Source organism: Rhodnius prolixus, unplaced genomic scaffold (assembly GCF_049639745.1).
Source record: "Rhodnius prolixus isolate KJV_2025 unplaced genomic scaffold, Rpr scaffold_15, whole genome shotgun sequence".
Classification (NCBI taxonomy): Eukaryota; Metazoa; Arthropoda; class Insecta; order Hemiptera; family Reduviidae; genus Rhodnius; species Rhodnius prolixus.
In genome coordinates, this window is record NW_027411605.1 from 5,012,348 (window position 1) to 5,036,028 (window position 23,681).

The 23,681-nt window shown below is 37.7% G+C and overlaps 1 protein-coding gene across 3 annotated transcripts in view; it reads left to right on the top strand.

Moving 5' to 3' along the window:
- The window catches only part of LOC141454897 (suppressor of lurcher protein 1-like), a 434,339-nt gene that overhangs the window by 349,804 nt on the left and 60,854 nt on the right, over positions 1 to 23,681 (top strand). For all 3 annotated transcript variants that reach the window (XM_074129590.1, XM_074129592.1, XM_074129591.1), the window contains exon 6: positions 19,817 to 19,876. In XM_074129590.1, coding sequence (XP_073985691.1) covers positions 19,817 to 19,876 — 60 coding nt within the window. The remainder of the gene's footprint in view (positions 1 to 19,816; positions 19,877 to 23,681) is intronic.

Genomic DNA, 23,681 nt, shown 5'->3' on the forward strand with positions numbered 1-23,681 from the left:
TATAAGAAAATCGTGCAGCAGACTGGCGAATCCTGGAGTAAGGTCAAATTTTCATCGTGGGAAAGTGTTACTAGCCGGATGGATATACGTAGCAGATTTTTTAGTAAGCTGTATCATTGCGCCGCGAATGGTGTGCATGAATTCATGGTTTTACCATTTATGTAAATTTATGCTGGTGATAGAGATAGAGACAGGAGGCAGAGTTCGAACACGTGTTGGCTGTTGTAAATTGTAGACGTGCGTCCAGGGATGGATTCCCCCTAAGGAATCAGCCAATGAGAGCTAGCGGGGTGTTATCCATACTTCAATTTCCACCAGTTAGAATTTAATACAGTCTATTTATCAACTAATTGGCTGGAGATCAGTAGGAGCCTGTAACTAACTTGCAATATACTTCCTGTTCCGTGCTGTTTTCCTTCCGTCTTTCTACTTTTTAGATAAATAGATAGCTGTTTAGTTCCTTCTTTCACGCCTTGCAAACGTAAGTGCTACGATCGTGTAAAACAGCGTTTCCCACCACGCGAGTTGCTGGTTGGTGGTACACGAAAAATAATCAATAATGGCGGACATATAAAATAAACAAAAAACATTTTTTTGGGGGAATTTACAACTGCAACGATTGCTGCAACAAGCAAATATGGTAACTGATAAAATAATACGTAAAAATCACGAGTGGAGAAGGCACCCAGTGGTGTCACTCCAGTAACGTGCTCATGCTATACTGCTCTCAAGATCACGAGGCAATCTTCTCTTCAATCTCTTTAGAGGAGATTACCTGGTAATGTGGAGGAAGATAGGTGTTCTATGAGAGGGTTAGGATGAGCTGCTGTAGAGTGGAATGAAATTTGAGAAAACGAGTGTTAGCCAAGATCTTTACAACAAAAAATTAAATCATAAAAATATCATAGAAACGTTTTTTCCCTATAATTCATAAAAATTATTTTAATTAATAATATTATACAGTAAAGTTGTTAATATGAACAAGTAATAAGGTTAGTCTGTCTCAAGATATACGAGAAAATAAGGATAGCACATTTAACAGGATTAAAATTGTCTTTCATGGAGTATTTTCCCAAAACTCGAAAACACAAAAGATAATTGTGTATTTCGACCCCTTCTAGAATTAGAATTGCTTATTAGAATGCTTATATCACAAACCTAATATTTCTAAAATAAAAGCAGGGAACATTTGCACTTAAATGATTTAAATAATAGTAAATAACATTACGTTTAATATATTTAGGAATTCACAAAATTTATAACAAAAATGTTGGTCAACAATATTTAGATAAATTAATTTTCTTTTCAATTTATAGGATTATTTCTGATTGGGTGGCCCCTTACGTTATTAAATTTAAAATCAATAATATAATTTTGTACAACCAAACCCCAAAGATCCCATTGTTTAATGTGCAATAAGAACGAGCTGGAAACATTAATTGTTTATCAGCTGGCCAGTCTATGAAAGTTTTAGAATCCCACTCCAATATACAGGGTGAACCAGTAAGTATTGTCCATAGGCCTACTGTGTATAGTACATCTAAAGTGGAGTTCAATGACGTATTGGCCAACTTCATATTTTCCTCTGTTCTTGAGTGATGTCACTTTAAAGTTTTTTTCTCAAATCATTACTTTTTTCCAATAAAAATGTTATTACTCAAAAAGTTTTAGTCCGAATTCGATTCTGATGACACGGTTAGAAAGACAGATAAATTTTCTAAAAATTGATAACATTTTGAAGCAAAAGTTATTCTCTAATTAGCCTTAATCTCCCTCCGGATGCTGGAAAAATAAAAGTTATCGCAATTTTTAAGAAAACTCATTAGGCCCTTACGTGATCATTATCAGACCTAGGTGCTGGCCACTTTTCTATAAAAGTTTCCTTGTTTACTGGGCTTTCAAACGGTATATCATTTTCCAGGATTCCTTTTATCTTCGTATGAGAAATTACGTTTGTTTTACCAGAAAACGTGTTCACGAGTACTCAACAGTGTTATGGTGCAATTGCAAAAAAATTTGAAACCAAGTCTAACAGATAAGGAAGTTTATTTGTAAGACACCTTGTTGAATTAGTTAATATCTAATTCAGATATAAGGATTATCTGTTAGTGGGTTCAAAGGGTTGTTAAGACTTATTCACGTTTTTTTCTTTTTCAACAGGGAGATTAAGGCTGATTAGAGAATAACTTATGCTTCAAAATGGTATCAATTTTTAGAAAATTTATCTGCCTTTCTAACCGTGTCATCGGAATCGAATTCGGACTAAAACTTTTTGAGTAATAACATTTTTATTGCAAAAAAGTAATGATTTGAGAAAAAAACTTTAAAGTGACATCACTCAAGAACAGAGGAAAATATGAAGTTGGCCAATACGTCATTGAACTCCACATTAAATGTACTACATACAGCAGGCCTATGGACAATACTTACTGGTTCACCCTGTATACAAATATAATAATCCTAAAGAAGAACTTTGTAAATTAATTAATAATTTTGAAGAGAAAAATATGTACGCAATTTTTAATTGTTTAAAAATAGTTTGTAAACTAAGATCTTACACGTTACAAAGTTTATAAAGTGAAAATGAACTTGGGACTCCTTTGTAATAGATACATTGGTATCTCTTTACAAATAAAGATAATAAAATAACACACTCGGAATAACTAATTTGCACGAAATACAATCATCTTTACGAAGTGGTACAATTTAGCACTACCAATTGGTACGTGAGCCAAAAAAAAGGTTGGAAAACGCTGTTGTAAAATGTTTTATGTTGCTAGTTTTCACTTGTACACTTTTTAAGCCCCGCTCTCGAACAATTCAATGAAAATGGAAAATTATTTGTGTACATAACTCGTATAGTAATGGATATATATGAGCAAAGAATGCTGTGGCTCGAAAGATTTAATTAGATCTTATTTTTCCTTAGGTTTTTCTTTTTTAAAGTACCTACTTAACACGTGTTCACCATAATGGAAGGAAAATTCCTCCCTCCACCCAATAAAATTGTTGTTACTATTAACAAGAAGAAATTAGAGCGGGTTGTTTAGAGGAAGTGGATGGCGTTTACTCTTGTTGAGACGGAAAAACTGTCATAAAGGGAAAATCTAAAATTTATTACAAGTGGATTTAAAGAAGGGTGTTCTTTCTCATGAGTTAGGCAAGAGTGGTTAGAAGGTAGTGTACATCAAGGAAGGAGGGGCGAGAGGAGGAAAAGCAAGGAAAAAAACTACGAGAGAAAATGGTCGTTGTAAATGGATCATTACACCTTAAGAAGTTTCCATTATTTATTGCGCCAGCTAGAAGCCTTCACGAGCTGAATTTCCCGACCAGTTTTCCCTCTCTTCTAAGCTCCATTTTCTTCTCTTCACATTATTTGTTTGCACCGGAAAATTGGAAACAATTTACTTCCGCTAAAAAAAAATAATAATGATCTTTCAATGTGCATGAATTATCTGTATCCCCCCCCCACAGTTTTTCCAAGCAAATAAAAGTTAACATCCTCAACAATGTACTTCCGGAAAATCATATATTAAAATTGTAACCCGGAAGAGCCATAATAGTTAGATGTTTATCGCAAGATTTCGGCCCATCTATGCGTGTCTTAGACTTGTTGATGTCGTAACCTAGTCTCCTTTTTAACTTGGTTCCAGATTTGGATTCGCTATGAATGATTCGCCGGATGGAAATTACAACCTTCAAGCATCGGAAGTCAGTGATTGCTGCTTGCATCTGATGGCCCCTAATGACTCCTAATTTTATTTAAAAAAGGATGAAGATTAAGAAAAATAGATTGCGTTATTTTAAAAATAAGATCTATGTGACAAGAGCGCTCTGAATTAAGATTTCGTCAAATCCTAGAGCAGGGGTCGCCAAACTGTTTCGATCATGGACCCCCCCCCCCCTCTATAATTTTTCGAAATCTCCATCGACCCTCATAAAAGTAATTTTCAGTTAATTAAAAATAAAACTATCTACCAGGGTACTGTGTTTGTACATTTATTTTTATGATTTTAAACATTTTGTTAAAGTAATTTTACATTGTGTAACCAATAGTTTTAAGAAAAATATCTTAATGTTGAAATTTAAATACCTTAATATTTATTAAATAATAAGTAAAGTAACCACAGTATTGCTTCTTAATTATATGAGATGGGTGTGCCTGGTGTTTCTTTGTAAGGTTCCGCTATATTGGGTTCGAAATTGTTTTTCCTTCGACCCCCCTGGCTCAGATCGACCCCCTACTTTTGTTAAATAGACCCCTGGGGGTCTATATAGACCATTTTGGCGACTTCTGTCCTAGGAAGTTAGCTTGGAATTGCCAGGATACCTGGAGAGATGGATGGATGTCTTGGAGACCACTTAGAGGCACCATAATAATTCCAACAGTTTTACAGGCAAGGTTCGCACATTTCTCTTCCGGTATCTCCGGGACCCATGGAAAGTGGTAAAAGTACAATTTGAATTATATTTGCTATCCATTGTGGTATCTGTGATGTCCACAACTTGAAACTATTTCTCTAGTTAAGTAGTTTGAGGAAAACCAGCCGGGAAAAAGCAACGTCCAGGTGTTGGAACGTAAGGAGGGAATTGCCACGATTACAGGTGGCCAAATTTACTGCAGGAAGAAAAACTGCCTAAAGGATGGGACTTTTTGGAGGTTTTGCACACAGTATAATGTTCGTATGAAGTAAACATTCAATGTTTGAAGAAGAAGTACCAAAAGAAAAGCTGGAGAATCTGTAGTAAAAGTAAAATGCTGGAGAAGTTCTTGAAGAAGGCTGGAAATCTAAGAAAAGGACCAAAGTAAATAGTGTTTAAATTGCAGACAATGGGGTGGCCCATTAAAAGTAAGGGATGAAGGTGCCGCTAACGACTCCGACAGACCCTTAATGTTCTTCAAGAAGACAAAGAGAAGATGGGAACGGACTTGAAGCTCGCCCCCCATTAGTAATGACTACCAAATTGGGCAATGACCCTTAAAACATTAGCAAAAGGGCTAGTTTTACCCCTTTTATTGGGCCCCCAGCCCTAACCACAATTTACACCCTTACAAAACCACCGGTGAAACCGTAGAAAGAACTATTTCTCCTCCTAGTTATGGTTCTGCTCTGGAAGCTCCAGACTGACCAAAGTGTTTAGTAGATGGTTGGTTGCCAGGGGTTGTCCACTCCAATATGGGAGCTGTAGTTCTCCTCAAACAGCCCTAACCACAATACCACCACCATACCCTTTCCCTTCATCTAAGCAACTGTTTAGTAGTTGTAAAATAGCTGACCAACTATTTAATTACAGCTTAATAGCTTTAAGCTAATTACTAATCAATTCTGTAATTATTCAATGAAATTATCTGACTCTAAAATTGAATTTACATTTTGATACCAAATGGAGGGGGTCTTCCAATTAAATTAGCCAATATTTAGTAATTTAGTTTTCATGATGAACAATTCCTCATTTTCCGGACATACCGTTTTTTCCTGCAAATATATCTGAAGAAGTCCCCCGGAAGTACGTAAAACGTACGCTCAGTACGTCTATCTCTTACATCAAAATCTCAAGTTGTTGAATTACAGAAATATTTACAACATATCCCAACAATGCCCAAAAACGTATATCCCAGAAAAATTTGATCAAATAATAACTTTTGATATACTAGGTCTGAAAATTAAGTAATGAGCCTGATTTTTTTTTTTAATTTTTTTTTTTTAAAAAACTTCTAATTGAAGTTTGATAGCGCAAGTTTTGTTTGTTACAAATTTTAGACGCGAATCATTTCCGCCTCAGAAGAGGAACAAAGATTATCATCATACATCAATTAGCGCTTCAATTTATTTACACTTTCAATGGTAAATCAACTGAAAATAACAGAAATTAAAATCTAATCATAAATGAATTCCCGATATTGGAAGAGAGAAATATTAAAATATTGATATTTAATTCGTGCCTTGTGCTGGAAAGTGAAAATTATATTGTAACAGCTGTTCGGGACGCTTGAATGACACCCACACACTCTAGTGACGGTCCCGCTAACTATAGCTCTAAGGCAAATATAATGTATTTTACGAGATACATCTGCGTTCCTATTTTTCTTTTTTTTATTATTATTAATCAACCGTTAAAGCCAAAAATCGATTTGAGCTCTCTTTCTTAATTTGGGAAATCGGACGCCACGGTAGCCGAGCAGAGGCTAGACCCGCAAAGCTAAGATGTATTGCGGTACTAGTCTATATTCCCAATGGTTAATATGAGAAATTTATAGTAAAGTATGTTAGGCGGTTATAGGCTAGACCCGCAAAGCTTAGATGTATTGCGGTACTAGTCTATATTCCCAATGGTTAATATGAGAAATTTATAGTAAAGTATGTTTGTTAGTCGCCTCCGTCTACGACACCTAATTGGTAGTTGGACGTAAAGCCACGCCTGAAATAATTTGGAAAATCACTTTTGAGTTATTAAGGTTGTGTTATAAATTAAGGAACTTTAGATCAAGGATGGTTCCTGTTTCTTCTAGGCTGGTGCCTGAAAGGCTTATTCATTGACTTCTCCAGGGAGTGTAGTCGGTGAATCCTTCCTACTTACTAGTTCCAGAATCTTTCCCACTAGTCTTGGTCGTAATATGATCTAAACATCCCAGATATCTCATATCCTCATGATGTCATCGTATACAAACAGCAAATGAGTAGCGGTTATCTTCTTGTCCTGACAAAGGCCTTTCCTCAGGTTCACTACAGTGTGAGCCGGCGCGTTTTCTTGATGGAGAACCTATGACTTGTTCTGTCACAAATCGGTTAAGCAAGTACCTCACGGTAGTAATGTTGATTAATTATAATCGATATTTTCATCCGTTTTTTACGTGGGAGGGCGACCTGGGCGGTCATCATCTCCGACGTCTTCTCGGCCATCTTAGAAACGCTTAAACCACTCAAAAACTAGCGCACGTGATACAACATTCATCGCCATAAACTTCTTTTAATAAAAGATAAGTTTCAGTAGCGGTTTTACCAAGTTTTGATGTGTAATTTCACGACAATTCGTTGCTCTACTACACATGGGTAGTATCATGTTTTCGGCAAAACGAAACTAACATCTCTTACACAAACGACGGTTCCGGTCAGACGAGATTTCTCTACAAACACGCAGCAATCGAAAGAGAAGGCTTTACGCTGTACAACTGTCGGTCGTTAAGATTTGGCGCATGCATAGTTCTTCTGTAGCAGCATCAGTCTCGTTATTTAATGGCCTCACCTCGTGTCACGTCGCGTTGGAAACTAATATAAATTAAATCGTAATATAAGTTAATAAAGACTATAGTTGGTTTGAAAGCGATTGCAGAAGGTCCATGTGTTGGTGGTGGAGAGTTTGAGGTCGCGTTTTACAGTTAAATTTATAGTTTAGCTGTGTTAGATTAACAAGATAAGATTTAATACAAGAACGCAGCAGCATCAGTTAACCCTGGCTATGTGTAATACAAATACAGAGCTACAGTTGTATCAGTTAGCTTTTAGTGGTTTTGTGCTTATAATACTGGGTTTCTAATATGGGCTCTGGGTTAGTGTGTATATATATATATATATATATATACACCCATTTAGGGTTGGAGGGAGCGAGCAATGTCATGGTTATGTTCGTGTTGTATAACTATGGAGCGGGTGGATGATTTCTACTCGCCCCCCAGCGTATCCCCACCACCTTTTGGATGGGATGAGATGGGATATTCTAGCAAGTGGAGTGGGGGATGTAAGTCTGGAATATCTCATGTCCACGTAGTCGCCGCCCACCCCCTATAGACTGCAACTCACCCTACACCAAGTTTTGCTCCTTACTCTCGGAGCACACCCGGGCTCTCTCACACTGCAGTGATGTAACAAGAGACTACTGCTCCACCACTAGACAAGTCAAGACCTGTTTAGAGTCCGCGACGCTCTCTTAAGAGAAAACAACCAACTAGTTATATATCCCGCCGTCCTTACCCAAAACATTGTCTATCTCACTTCTGTGTGTAACAAAATAGTTCTACTCAAAGGCGATCTAGTCATCTACTTAATAATGATTAAGAACTACATAGATGTAGTTTTCTGGAGAGTTGCATCCATTTTCTCTGCAATTTGAGAAAACAACAAAAATTCTCGCGAACAGATTTTCTGTTTAAACCGGAAATTGGTGTGAATGGAAAAAAAAAATATCTCAAAAATAAGAAAGTCTGCAGAAGTAATTTGGGCGGAGAATGGTCCATTTTGAGGCCGGAGAAGACCTTCGGAAGACGTCATTTGGTGAATGGACAACTCTCTTCCGGTCTGAATTTTTGGCACTTCTGATGAGTCATCAGAAATGGGAACTCAACTTTAAAACCGGAATACTATTTGTGCGGAAAAGTCAAGAAATTTGTATCTCCAGTTGGAATTAATTTGGAATGTGGCAGAAGTCAGGAATGCTGCTGGAATGGTTGGTAGTAGCATGTGGGTATTTCAGGAAATGTGTGAAGGTAGGCTGGCTGAGAAGGCGCCATTCTTCCCCCCTTTTTTTCTCTACCTATTGGTGGAGCCCTATTCGAGCAAGAAATATGGTCATAATTTTATGTCTAGCAAATCAAATCATGTTCCTCTACCTTCTTAAAAAAGTTATTGGAATCGTGAAAATTTTTGCGATCTTTAGTTATCGCCGAAAAGATCTGTTTAGGTGCCTCCTGAGTTCAAATTTGCTTAGGAGACGCTGCAAGGGCAGCTGGAAATATTATTTTACTGGATCATTTCGAAGCTCCTCAGCTTGAATTTTAATACAATGCTAGTCCTCAATTGGTGTAATGAAAGTCAAATCAATTAACTAACTTCAGTTCTTAGAAGTCTATGGAGAAAATGGCGTCCATTAATGGCTCCAGGAAACTTGGGACTGCTAATCCAGTTACAATTGAACTATTGAACTCATTGCCAGTTTAATATTAAATTGTGCCTCAATGCTGCCATGACATGATGTCATGATGACAACAAGCAGTTGTGTATTGCTCTTCACTAACCCGGCAAAGCCTAGTAACGTTTGGGAAACTAGAGAAGTAAACGCTTTTGCTCGGAGGCGGCGGCTGCTTGATTAGTGGGTTTGTTGATTAGAGTGGAGGCTAAGTTTTGGAAATTTGGTATGCTCTACGAGACTGGGGGGAAGTCCATAGGAGAAGTGAGGGTTTGGTTGCGTAAGTTTTGTTGGGTGCCTTGGAAAGGTTTTTAGGGAATGAGTGAAACCCCTAGTTGTTCTCATGGGCTTGGAGGTTGGGGCGGTAGGGGAAGAGTTACTAAGAGAGCCGAGGACTGTTTGCCCAATGAATAGCGCCCGGGTTTAAGTCACCTCTCACTCGAGAGACTTCAAGAACGTCAAATTCCTCTTTGGGTTAGGGTTACCCAAAGTACAAGTCTTGTTACCTAAAGTTATGGCTCTGTGTGTGTGTGTGGAGGGGAGAAGGAAGGAAGGACCTGACCTTTAGTTTGTCCAAAAGTTCATCCAACTTCCCTGGCAAAGCCTGGCTGGAGAGTTTGGACCCCGTAGACATGGGACCCACTCACACTGTGACAGTAAACGGCAAGTACTTGTCGAACTTGATTCACACAGAAAATTAAACGGTGCAAATTGAATGAGTTCAGGTTGACCTGAACTGTTCTGAGAGAGAGTCCAAAGACTGTGAAATTTCCAGCGCTTTATTCAAAGACAGCGCTCTCAAATTACATTAATTTTGCATCAACTTGCTGTACTAAAATCTTGCGCAACAACCTTTATAATGAATCCTTCATTAAAATTAATTGAACAATAAGGAACGGAAAAATCTAGTTTGTCACCTCCCTCCAAGCAATTTCTTTTTCTTTTTGACACCTGTTTCAATTTATAAATGGCAAATCTATTTCCTGTTCCTCTGAGTGTTCCGTTCCAACGGAAGTAGTTAGTTTGGTTTCCCCTATAATAGTATACTTTGTTCCAAATCATCTCGTCTAAGAATCGTTATTGTCTCTATATATTCCAAGAAGATTAATTAATTGGTTACCACAATAGCTAATTCCTTTTTGTTCCCAGAATGCATTCATGACAAAATGTATAGGATCCTGTCACATACTCGTGTGCATTTGCAGGATGAGGGTATTATTCCCCCCCACCACTGTAATGAAAACATTATCAGGATGAAGTTAAATGGATTAGTCTTACTAACACTGATTTAATTTTAAGGTCATGGTAAGTATGAACTCGCTGATAAATTACAGGCTACGAAGATGGATTAACTGGAGGAAGATGGGGATATCTTATTTTTGGGGGAGGAGGTGGAGGATTTAAGAAATATGGAAATAGGAAGTGGTCAGATCATTAGTCTTCTGCTCTTCGCTTTGTCCACGGCGGGGCTTTCGAGGGACAGACGGAGTAGGAGTGGATTCTCTGTCCAGAGATTAGGTGTTTACTGGTATACCCTCAGCAGTACTGGGGAGATGCTTTCACTCCTCTATTTATTTATTAGGACTACAGAAATTTGAAGACAGCCTCAAAAAAATTTAGAACTTGTGGAACTGGACAATGTGAAACAACAGCGTTTTGGAAATCTCAATGGTTTAATATAGGTCTATATTCCCAATGGTTAATATGAGAAATTTATAGTGAAAGTATGTTAGGCAGTTATAGGCTAGACCCGCAAAGCTAAGATGTATTGCGGTACTAGTCTATATTCCCAATGGTTTATATGAGCAATCTACAGTAAAGTATGTTAGGTGATTATAGACTAGACCCGCAAAGCTAAGATGTGTTGTGGTACTAGTCTATATTCCCATTAATATGAAAAATTTATAGTGAAAGTATGTTAGGCGGTTATAGGCTAGACCCGCAAAGCTAAGATGTATTGCGGTACTGGTCTATATTCCCAATGGTTAATATGAGAAATTTATAGTAAAGTATGTTAGGTGATTATAGACTAGACCCGCAAAGCTAAGATGTGTTGTGGTACTAGTCTATATTCCCAATGGTTAATATGAGAAATTTATAGTAAAGTATATTAGGCGGTTATAGGCTAGACCCGCAAAGCTAAGATGTATTGCGGTACTAGTCTACATTCTCAATTGTTAATATGAGAAATTTACAGTAAAGTACGTTTGCTAGTCGCCTCCGTCCACGACACCTAATTGGTAGTTTGGACGTTAAGCCCCGCCTGAAAAAATAGGCGATTACTTTACTTTACACATTCAACAGTTTAAATCTCCTACATTTATACACAAAATCTGAGCCTCAGGAAGCCGCCGCAGAACTTGTATCTTTGATTGTATTCTGGACCACTATCGGCCCTTCACCCATCATCAGAGGTAGTGATTAATCAATGATTGGTTTAGCAAGTTTTCTAATGCAAGATTGGAAACAAGGGATGCGAAGTCTCTACACCAAACTGATAATCTACCTCACCCGTCAGCCATACAATAAACAAAGATTATATTTAGTCCTGATATCTTCTACAACCTCTTGTATTCCTAGAACACTTGACCAAGGAAGAAACATCTTCTACCACTTCCCGTGCTTGCCTAAAAGGAAGCCCAGCTGAGAGCTTTACAGTGTCCAGGTGATTTTGAGGACAGCTTTTTAAGCCTCGAGCTTTCCGAGTTGGGAGATTATTTTTGAGACGCAGCGGTTGGTGCAGCCACCGCTACTCACCCTGTAATTCTATTCCACATGTTTACCCGATAGAATCAATCAAGTGGGGTAACTCACATACATTGGCGGGGCGGAGGGAAAGTAATAACTCCACATTTTTACATATTTTAATATGTATTGAGTCAATATAGGGACTTTTCTTGATCAAATTTTTCCATTATTTTCCGCTACGTTTTTAATTTTCATACCAATTGGGGGTGGTCCTTTTAATATTCACATCAATAATTGACAGAATCATCCCTAAAAAAACAAGCTTTATTCTTTTTAAATATGAGCCGTAAAATTCCTGATGTATTATCAGAGTATATATTTTACATGCGTATAATTTATTCCTGTATTATATATGCAGAAATATGAATTAAATTATAAAGGAAAAACGTGCTTTTTTTTTTTTTTTGCTTAATTAAATCTCCATGTATTTTCTAGTTTAATTCGCTTTTCATGAAAAACGTAATCAGAACCTTCACATGCATTACGCCCGACTGTAATTTCGCTTAAGTTTTTGTATGTCAAAGCTTTCCTAGAAATATAATTAAGGTTTGAAGTCTAACTTAAGTCAGGTTAAAGTTCAAATGAAAGCCTTTGGCTTTTTTTGAAATGAAACTACTTCGAACGCAACATTGTACTTCCGGTGGAATTTTGAACTTTCTGTAAATTTATTGTTTCTAAGTTCCGCTTCCTACACCATATCAGTAGGCCAGTTTGTAAAAAGACACTTTTTCAAGCTCGGTGTACTTCAGAACAGATATTTAGTGAAATCAAATACACAATCTTCCGAGCTGCAGAGATATTTATTGGAGAGAATAAGTACTACGTAAGTAAGAAGAAAAGGCAGATGTTGGTCGCCATGATTGGAGAGAGGAAGTACTACGGAAGTAAGAAGAAAAGGCGGATGTTGGTCGCCATGATGGGAGAGAGGAAAAATTACGGAAGTAAGAAGAAAAAGGGGATGTTGGTCGCCATGATTGGAGAAAGGAAGTAATACGGAAATAAGAAGAAACGCCGGATGTTCGTCGCCATGATTAGAGAGAGGAAGTACTACGGAAGTAAGAAGAAAAGGCTCCTACATTTATACTCAAAATCTGATCCTCAGGGAGCCGCTGCAGAACTTGTATCTTTGATTGGTCGCCATGATGGGAGAGAGGAAATATTACGGAAGTAAGAAGAAAAAGGGGATGTTGGTCACCATGATTGGAGAGAGGAAGTACTACAGAAGTAAGAAGAAAAAGCGGATGTTGGTCGCCATGATTGGAGAGAGGTAGTACTGCCGTTCAATGATCAGGTAGGAAGATCTTTTATGCCGTAAACCAGCGGCTATAATCTCCAGCACCAATATTTGTGTGAAAAATGGTACAGTTGTGCATTTAGTAAAAGTACTAGGTTTGTAAAAGATCCGAGAATTATGAGAGCTGAAAGACGTGGGGTATTTTCAAACTCACATTAGTCCTTTGTGTGTGTGTGTGTCTGTGTGTATGTTTCTACGCGGAATAAACGGCTCTTATGCTAATCCTCAGTTATCCTGGATTACGTGACTTGTGTGCAAATTGAAAATAAACCATCCAGTTGGCTCCAGCAGCAGAAGAAGAAGAAGAAGAAGAAGAAAACGTTAGACGAAGAAAGAGAACCATTGCGTGCTATCCTATGCCTGACACCAGTTGGTTTGCGGTCAGTTAAGACCTTTCTACTAGTGGGTAGATGCTCGGCACCCGATCCATCGCCATACGCTCTCACAGTTCACAGTACCAGCCGGTGTCTTAGTTCCAACCATGGTAATTTCATCCTAGGCCGCGTGCTTACCCTAATATGCAGATCTACCGCTGGTTCTATCTACTAGTCTAGTGGATTTTACTTATTTCCTACTGGCTCGTAATACCGGATGAGATTTCCTATGTTAATTCCTTTGATTCCTTCTTGTTGCTCCAGTAATGGGGATTACATGGTTTTACTTTAGCTAAAGATTAATAAAGCGTCACTTTCCCTTCGTTTAAGACAACCATCTTAGGTTTAGGATATTGGGAAGATTAAAGTTTGGGGCGACCTTTGGTCGACAACAAGGGAAAGCTTAATATTGAGCCAGCCTTGAGGTTATTGTCCGATTGGTTCTTGTTGTTGTTTTTCTTGGTACAGCTGGTGGGGGCTTCCGCTGCAGGGCGGCTTGTGGTCTCTCCCAAACAGACCACAGCAGTAATCACAACCTCTCCAAGACGGCTAATCTTTCGGCCGGAAGTAGTGGAACTAGTAGCTAGAAAAAATGCATTGAAAATGTCCACCAATCATCTCCTCACTCGCCGGTCAATATTCATTTTGCAGCTGGAACTTAGCAATTCTTGTCGCAGCTGGTATCTTCCAGTAAATCATCAGTACGGCAACCAAGAAAACCATTTAAGATTCCCGTGAAAAGTTTGGCTGGTAGATTGGGGATAGAGATTTTCTGTTTTATAGTTGTCTTCAAATAGCCTCAATAAGGTTGGGCATCCGCCTTTTCTTCTTACTTCCGTAGTACTTCCTCCCTCCAATCATGGCGACCAACATCCGCTTTTTATTCTTAATTCCGTAGTACTTCCTCCCTCCAATCATGGCGTTCAACATCCGCCTTTTCTTCTTACTTCCGTAGTATTTCCTCTCTCCAATCATGGCGTCCAACATCCGCCTTTTCTTCTTACTTCCGTAGTACTTCCTCTCTACTATTCAAATTCCTTGTGGTTTTAGTTTTAGGATATGAAGGAAGAGGGGATATTAACTTAGTGGCAACGCGGTGTACTCCTGGATCAAGTTCAGAGGTACTGCTCCTTATAATTTACCTTCCTGGGGAAGAAGCCTCCACAATTTTAGAACCTTCCTTATTTTGCTACACGTTTTTACCCAAAATTTCTTCATGAACTCCTGCGAATCTGAGAGATTTTCAATTACCCAATTCCCTCAGTCTTTTTTCTCTCTTCATCACAATCCTCGTGAGGTTTTTTCCCAATCCTTCTCATATTTTTCTCTTCCTGTTTGTGATTTTCCTTCAGAGAGAGAGAAGATCGTAAATCGGGCGAAAATTTCCCCCTGAATTGGAAAATTGGTTAAGATTAAAGAATTTCTCATTTCAATACGCGGAAGTTGTATAAATTTTGTCAGAAGAAAAAGTGAAATTGCTAACGGAAGTAGTTTCCTTTATAAATCAATCCCTCAGGAACTTCCACCCAGGAATCCATAGATTAAATACACCAAAATAATGTATTATATAAATCATAAAATGCAGCCTGCATGTATTCAAAAAACATCGGCTGTAGTTTTGCCTTTAAAAACATCCTCGTGCAAGTGGCAGAAGGAACCACTAGCGCTCGAGAGGTGGTACAAATCAGAACGGCAGGGTCTTTAGTTTGATAAATGTCTTAACTCATACATCATGCGTAATGTGAAATCGACTTTACCAGCTGATCTTGAATGCTACACGCCCTGTTTAACATACTAGGCGACGTATCATACTGCTTTATGTATATATACACATATACATATACACACACAACTTTCTCTTGCAGTAATTTATTTTAACCATAGTTTTTTTTTATACATGGAATTTATACTGAAAAGGAAATTGATTTCAATAATTAACTTGATAACTCTAAATTGATTTCAATAATTAACGTGATAACTCTAAATTGATTTCAATAATTAACGTGATAACTCTAAATTGATTTCAATAATTAACGTGATAACTAAATTGATTTCAATAATTAACGTGATAACTCTAAATTGATTTCAATAATTAACGTGATAACTCTAATAAAATTATTAAAACTGATTAGGACAGATGTGTAAGGGTTGATCGTCAAAAACTGCACGAAAAAGCGTAACGTTGAAAAACACCCAACTTTGACAATTTTTTTCTCTTTTTCTATAAAAGATAAAATTCCCAAATTTCCTTTAAAATATAGGACAAATCCTCCTTATGACTGTAATTTTTTTTGCAACTACGAAGTTCAAATAGATTTTCTATTCAAATATATTTTCTTATAAAATCAATTTAAAAGTTAAATCGGTGCTACACTTTACTGAACAAAGATTGTACAGAATAAGGGTGATATCCATTTTTTTTAAAAATGATTTAAGGCTAAGGCGCGTCAACATCTAAGGTTGTTGGCGCCCGGAACTTTTTCCGGTGCACTGCCGGCCTCCGGACAGTGTACTCTCTCGTTACAGACAACAGTGAGCTGTAAGAAGCACCTAGAAAGAGAAAATCTAAGGGTCAGCAGCTGACTTCAAACCCGGGTCCTCCGCGTGGGAGTCCAGTGTGCTACCCACATAGCTAATCCCTTCCCTCTGTAATGATATTATTGCTATAAAATTTGAATGTCTCAAATTACGAGCTGAAGTATGGGGTACTTGCTGATTTGTGTACCTCTTGTCGTTTTTAACTTTTTAAGCCGCTAAGTTTTTGTTAAGGAGACTTATTTAAGGTGATAGGTAGCCTACTAGTCAGAACTTAGAGGGAAAGTACTAGCTCGGATAGCAGGTTGTGTCAGGAAAAGGAGCGAAACGGCCTCTTTCTTGTGGTTCGGTTGCGTTGTTTCGAGACCAAAGGAGATTGCTGCGCAAAAAGAACTAGTAGGGGAACTCCGTAACCTCCTTAGTAGAGGAGGTTTCGTCTCCTAGATCCAAAGGGGGCTGGCACTATAAGCCACTTTTGGCTGCGGTGCTGTGGGGCACAGTTTTAATCCTTAATCCTTGGGGAAAGAACTTCCCCCTCCTTTTTTTTCAGCTTTTCCCATTTTTTTCACTGTCAAGAAAATGAAAGCGCGAACTCCTTTTCCACTTTCGACTAGAGGATCTCTTAGGAGTTCATGAAAATAAATTACAAGTTAGGAGCTTCCAAATGTAGAAAAAAACAAACAAACAAAAGATATACACTTTATTTTGTAATCTATTGCTATTTGTGCAAACAGGAAGTGATAGCTATGTGCTGTTTGTCTGTGAGAACCGCGTTCTGTGGGCTCACCAACACCTGTTTGCCCAATAATTTACGCTTGTGTTTCCGGCTTGATTCGTTTCCAATAAGATGGTTTCTCTAGTTGTTGCACTTGTTATTGCTTTACCTTGCTTGTAAACGGAAATAACACATAGGTCCCTGAAGGGTGAGTTTTACTACTTTCTTTCGCCTATAATTAAGAGCGGAAGTGTTGAGTTTTTGCAGATTTTCTGGTTAACAGTTTTCACCAGAAATACAATTTTTTTTATTTTAATGGTTAACAAAAAAATGGTTCTTTTGAGGTTGCGTGTTGCCAAAATTCGAGTTTTATGAAAAAATCCAAAATCACTTTGCTAGTACTTAGGTAGAGTTTTTTTCCAGGGCAAATTGATTGAAGACGGAGGTCATAGAAAGAGGAGGGAGGCTATTCTTCCTTCGGAAGCATCATTTCAGTCGATGTCCGTCTTATCGTGTTTATATGTTAGATATTATAAAGAATGGTTAATCCCTAAAGTCGTAGTTTCCCAAAAAAACTACCGGAAATATTAAATTATTCAATGAATTTTTCAATTTTTCTAAGATATCTTTCAATAAAACATTCTTTTAAATTTTGTCACTTCCTGTTTAGATTAAAAATTTTGTTATTTTAATTTTAATTCCTTTTGAGCGTTTTGGGATTCGTGGAAATTGTTGCTAAGTGAAAAACTCGAGAAAATTGTAATACGAAATAGTCGTGTTATTGATTTACGCAACAGTTTGTTTTAAATTCTTACAAAATTGTCGCAGAACTTTAGCGAACTTATCTAATAATATTATTCTATTAAAAACGATATCAATTATAAAACTTAATCTTGTATGCTTAATATTAAAAAAAAAAAAAAAAAAATATGGGATCTTTATCTAAAATTTGAAACTAAGTAAAGAGAAAACTTATTCCTTATACTTATTTTGGGAAGAGAGATGGTGTATTTCAATTTAATACTAAAGTTCTGCTTCCTACTTTAAAAGGGGGGAAGGGGGAATTGCTGTAGTAAGCACGCTGTGATCAGCGTAAAACTGGAGCCGGATGAGCAGCAGCAAGCCAAACTTTGTACTTCCTTGAAGCAAAATATTAAGCTTTTTATTATTATACGTGCACATCCGGTAACCATACACGCACACTCACACTCACACATGCTGCACCAGGATATCATGATAATGATAATTATACTACTGTATGGGGTTTTATCACTTTTAAGAGATAGGCCAGTAAACTGATCTTCCTTTATAATTATCTGTGTGTAATTATCTTGTATATGCGACGTCACATGTTAGGGTAGAAAGTAAAGCTCATCTAGTGACATCATAATGGTGGAAATCTAGTTCTGCCATATAGGAGGTATAATCGTTTATCTTCATTACAAATAATGGGTATGTTTATTGTTGCATCTGTTACAGTTATTACTACTACTATGTAATAAATTTTAAAATGGGTTAATTCAGTTTTATGGTAAGACCCTTTATAATACTACTGGAGGATTCACACTTCTTCACTGTTTTGACATCAAAGTCCTGGATGTAATATCACAAAAAATCTGGTGAAAAAAAACACTATCCTACAAAAAAGGTAGAAAACCAAGGGCACTGTAACCATTTTGACGTGAATACGTCTTTAAATTTGCTATCATGTGGAGGCAATCCAAAAAACCTAATGATAACAAAATCTGGGGATACAGTTTGGCATTATAGTTTCGAATCTATCGTCTACATCCAAAATTAAATTAGACCACTGGATAGCTAAAGGATCAAAGAATTCATTACGATAAGCGAGCACTGTGACGCATCGCGCGCGGTGGAGGGGGAAGCGCCGCCATTTTGAGATCATTTTGCTGCGTATCGAGATTTGCAATTAGTATAACTTTTGACTCGGAGAAGCTACGATGTTCGTTTAAGTTTTAATCGTCAGATGTCGTCACAATCTATCGATTGTATATAAAACATTAGTGTAAAATAGTGACAGTGAATATAATAAGGTGTTAGAATAAAAAATATTATCAAAAATATATAATGTCGGCCTATACGCGTCGAAAAGCCAAAACCAAATACAGAGATCGTATACGGTTAGAAAGGGCTTCTCAAGAACAATCGAATGGTAATAATAAAACCGAATCAAGTTGCGCCTAGGAACGTAAAACAATGAATGCGGCCGAGCGGATCAACGACGGTGTCAGTACATCTGCAGCTGGGGCGGTTGAAATTATGCAAGTGGATGATGAAATCGCTTCTACATCGACAGCGGATTGTATCGCACCACTGTTGGGTTCTAAATCGCGGCTTAATGAGTTTAATTTCATCAACGTCGATAAATAATGACAAATTTGATTTCATTCTAAATACATAAGTAAAAATATTTTATATAAAAAATATAACCCGTTACGTAAACGTATTCACGAACAACACACGGCCGTGTCCATGACACAGCCACAGTTTTTTGGTGCGGCTCGCTCTACAATATTCAACATTTCTAGGGAATGAGATTAGCTAAATGTTGAGCGTAAATTGGATTCCAATGCGAAAATCCTGGGTTTCGAATCCAGCTTTTCCAAGGAAGCTTCTTACAGCTCGCTATCCGGACATTCTCCAGCATATTTGACTACCTTTTCAGGCTACATGTTCCTCTAATGAAGCCTGGGGAAACCAGTTTTCCTTAAAATCCCTTTCAGTTATAATACCGTGGCCCCTAGAAATTGGATGTCTTGAAGACATTTTTCGAAACTTTGCTTTAAAGCAAAGAACTTCGGAACCATTTACTGCTCGGCATCCGCAGAGACATTAATACCAATCAGGCGCCACGGTAGCCGAGCGGTTAGAGGCGAGACCTGCAAAGCTAATATGCATTGTGGTATTGGGTTCAATTTCCGGTCTTAGGCCTTGGATTTTATTTAATGGTTAATAAAAGAAATTTACAGTAAAGTATGTTTGCTGGTCGCCTCCGTCCACGACACCTAATTGGTAGTTGGACGTAAAGCCCGCCTGAAAAAATAGGCGATTTCATTACTTACTTACTTACTACTCTTGAAAAAAAATTATTAGCGAGTTCTGAAATCTGAATTTCCGCTTTGATAAAGGAGAAAAGCAGCTTCGAAGCGGTTAAGAGGTGCCACCCCCCAGCAACTAGATTTAGTAATGATGTGGATTTTTTTTAAAACCCATTTTTGATTCTTGCAGGCCGAGGGAGCGAATTCGTATCGTATTCGAGGAGATCGTCCTCCAAAAAGGCGACATCAGGTGAGTTCCTATATTTGATTTAATTAATTTCTTGCCTTTTTTTTGGCATTGTCTTCCGCCATACAGCCAGCATCGTCTAGGTGCTTATCACTAGAATATCACTCACTCTCCATTCTTACTTACAAATACATTCGCTTCACTCATTCATCCCTCTACTAAATACAACTATTTACATACAAACTTACAACTAATGGATGGATCAGTACTCTATATTCCTGCCATCCTTTCAGCTTAACCGAAATTAAAATCACTGTAATCCTTCTCTAATCATTTTCTTCCATTCATTCTAATCGGCTATAACTTTTAAATACACTCATATTTCTTAGCTAGCTGTGCTATAGATTTAAGCACATAGATGTTGGTGGAGAATATTATGTCTTCGTAGCGAATTGGCGCATCTAAATACCTGTATATGTCGTCAAATATTCGTTTCCTTTCTACTATACATAACGGTGGACATATTGACAATGTAAGCAAAGAGGAGAATTTTCTATTTTATTTTTTTTAAACATACACAATATTTGAGGTAAATTACAGTTTTTACGAGATTTTCACGAGATGGTGGAGAAAGCGCTTCCGGAACGCCGGAGGAAGAGCGAATCTATTGAGATATCAGCGTGTCCACAGGATGTAGTCAGAGTAGCTTAGTTATTGACTAAATGAAGACAGAAGTATCAAATCCGAATTGATGCACTCAGTAGAGATTTTACTTCCAATTTCCAAGTCAAACAGTACACGTTCTCGTGATTGTGCTGTATGTTATGTTCCCGTTTTGGGTTGTTGAGAGTTGGTTGATGGTTTCCTGTAAAATGTTGAGCTAAAAACGTTTAAGGCACCGCTGAAGTTAGGAGAATCAATGTTTATCCATAATGCCACTTCTTAAGTCGTATCATTCCACTTAAGATTTACGAGAATCAGATGGGCATGTTAAAATACTTAGTAATAAAGGAAATAGGCTAAACGGAAGTGTTCAATTTCCTTGACGAGCTTTCTCAGATTGTTGTTGTTTATATTCCTTAAAAACACCCACCTGATTCAGTTAAATGGGCTTCATTAAGTATTGTATAAGAAGCTGCAGATTTTCGAGACTGCCTTAAGAGGGACTCAATACCTTGTAGCACCCATTTAAAAAAAAACTTGAAACCCTAGTTGATGTCTTTACAGGTCCTGGAATTACTGAGTCCTAAACGTTAACTTGATCCTGGAGATTCTTTGGAGTATACTTTCAAGTTTAGATCTTTATTCGTGTGCGATTGTATGAGTGTAAGAAGTAATGTCAGTTTGTTAGTCTGGACTGGAGCTGGCGGAAGTGGAAGCAGAGTTGATGTTCTTATAAAGACTAGAGGGGTAACTGGAGGGGGAGACACACTTTTGCTGATTACACTTGCATTAGTTTGTCCGTCTGTGCACAGTACTTACACAGCTACACTCACAACATTAGCGATAATATTGTCTCTTTTTTGTCCACCTAGGGGGGCGGTGGGGGCGATGGTAGAAGGTTAAAGGGTCACACACACCCTTAAGACCCGGCTAAGGGAGTTATAGAGATGAACATGTTTGCACAGGTTGAAGTTAGTGTAATGAAAAGTAAAGAGCTCATTTTTATCTTTGGGTGCGCGCGTGCGCATGTGAATGTGGCGTGAGATGTGATAATCCTTCTCACTAGCCAGCATCCCAGGACGCTAAGTCCAGACCTTGTTCCCCCTTTTGTAGTAAATAAGCAATCCCTCTTCATGTTGTTGCAAGGTGTTTTAGTATTCTGCTCGTAGTTACACACACTGAACACCCAATTTCACAGTTTTTTTTAAGAATTTTTCCTCTTTGTTCATTTATTCATCGCGCGTCAAATTTACTAGATTATTTTCTGGCCGGAAATACAAGACATGGTTTGCAGGAAATGTTATGTTTGTGTCTGTGAGTTAAAGAGTTTTTGAAGAAAATTTCTCTAACAGTGGTATTACTTTTTTTTTTAAAAAAAAAAAAGAAAATATGTCATCACAAAGTAGTTTCGAAGACTATGCGCCCCCCCAAAAAAGCTAATTTTGCCACCCCCCCTGAGGGTGTGTAAGGTAGAAAGAAGCCTCCCAAATTTAATGAGGTCCAGGGTTTTTTCGTACTCTTTGTTCTTGGCGATATGATCTTCTCTGGTATCAGCGTGCCCAAGAATTGATTGCTACGTCGCCAAACAGGGAGCCCCAGACCTTCTCTTCTTGGGGTTTCCAGCTTAATCTACTCTTCTCTGAGGGAGACGATTGTCGAGAGAGATAGTGACGACTTGATTGCTACGTCGCCAAATAGGGAGCCCTAGAACTTCTCTTCTTGGGTATTCCAGCTTAATCAACTCTTCTCTGAGAGAGATGATTGTCGAGAGAGATAGTGACGACTTGATTGCTACGTCGCCAAACAGGGAGCCCCAGACCTTCTCTTCTTGGGGTTTCCAGCTTAATCAACTCTTCTCTGAGGGAGACGATTGTCGAGAGAGATAGTGACGACTTGATTGCTACGTCGCCAAATAGGGAGCCCTAGAACTTCTCTTCTTGGGTATTCCAGCTTAATCAACTCTTCTCTGAGAGAGATGATTGTCGAGAGAGATAGTGACGACTTGATTGCTACGTCGCCAAACAGGGAGCCCCAGACCTTCTCTTCTTGGAACTTCTAGCTTAATCAACTCTTCTCTGTGGGAGAGGATTGTCGAGAGAGATAGTGACGCCTCGTACATAACTCCATAATCAGAACTCAAACAAGAAGACTGGTGCAATCGCCGCCATTACAGCATGGTTTATATAGCCAACATCTCCGAGACATGTCAAAACGGTTTACCCAGATGAATAATATCATCCTCTAGAGATCTACACTCCCAGCAAACCAGATTTACAAACACAGCAACAAGAAAAACAATTACCATCAGTTAATATCCTGGGTAAAGAGCTAGAGCCATTAAAGCCAGACGGTTGTTCAAGGGGGGCAAAAGCTGCTCCATCTGCTCCAGGCTAAGGGAACTTTTTAAGCCGTTCTATGACTCCATTAGCAGTGAGACCGGAAGGAGATATCCCCTTGGACTAGAGGATGCTATAGAACAGTGGTTGGCAACCCGCGGCTCGCGAGCCGCATGCGGCTCTTTTATCCGAAGTGTATGGCTCTTCAGCCTGTCCAAAATATACTATATATTTCAATTTTATTGAAATAAATGAAAATTTCATTTATTAAAGTAAAGATATTTTTTCAAAAAGAATTTTAAATTGAGATTTGGTTTGAAATTGAATAGAATTATATTAAAATACAGTTCGTAATATAAAGGACTGAGGCCATTTTCATTCAAACACAGGTTTAGTTATTATTTATTTGTTTATTTACTTTGCAATATGCGAAAATAATTATATAAAACATTTAAATGTTATTGAACATCTTAAAATAATAATTTGTGAATACAAATGATCTACAAAACTTTTTACACACTATCATCTTTGCTGCTCTTGGTAAGATTTATTAAAATTATTTAAGGAGAAATGGCTCTCTACTTAAAATAGGTTGCCCACCCCTGCTATAGAATATCCCCTCTAGATCACAGTCGCATTGTGGCTTCCTTGCTAAACCTGGGAATCTAATCAAAACTACACACACACCTTGATTTTTTTTTAAAGATCTATTCCGAGGAATCGTGATTCCTTAAAAATTTATTTATTATTATGAATAGGAATTGAATCTATAAAAATTAAAATTTATATACCATATATTGAATATATTGGACTCCATTATTATATATTTGAAATTTTAATTAACATTTGATATTTGATTTTGAGAATTG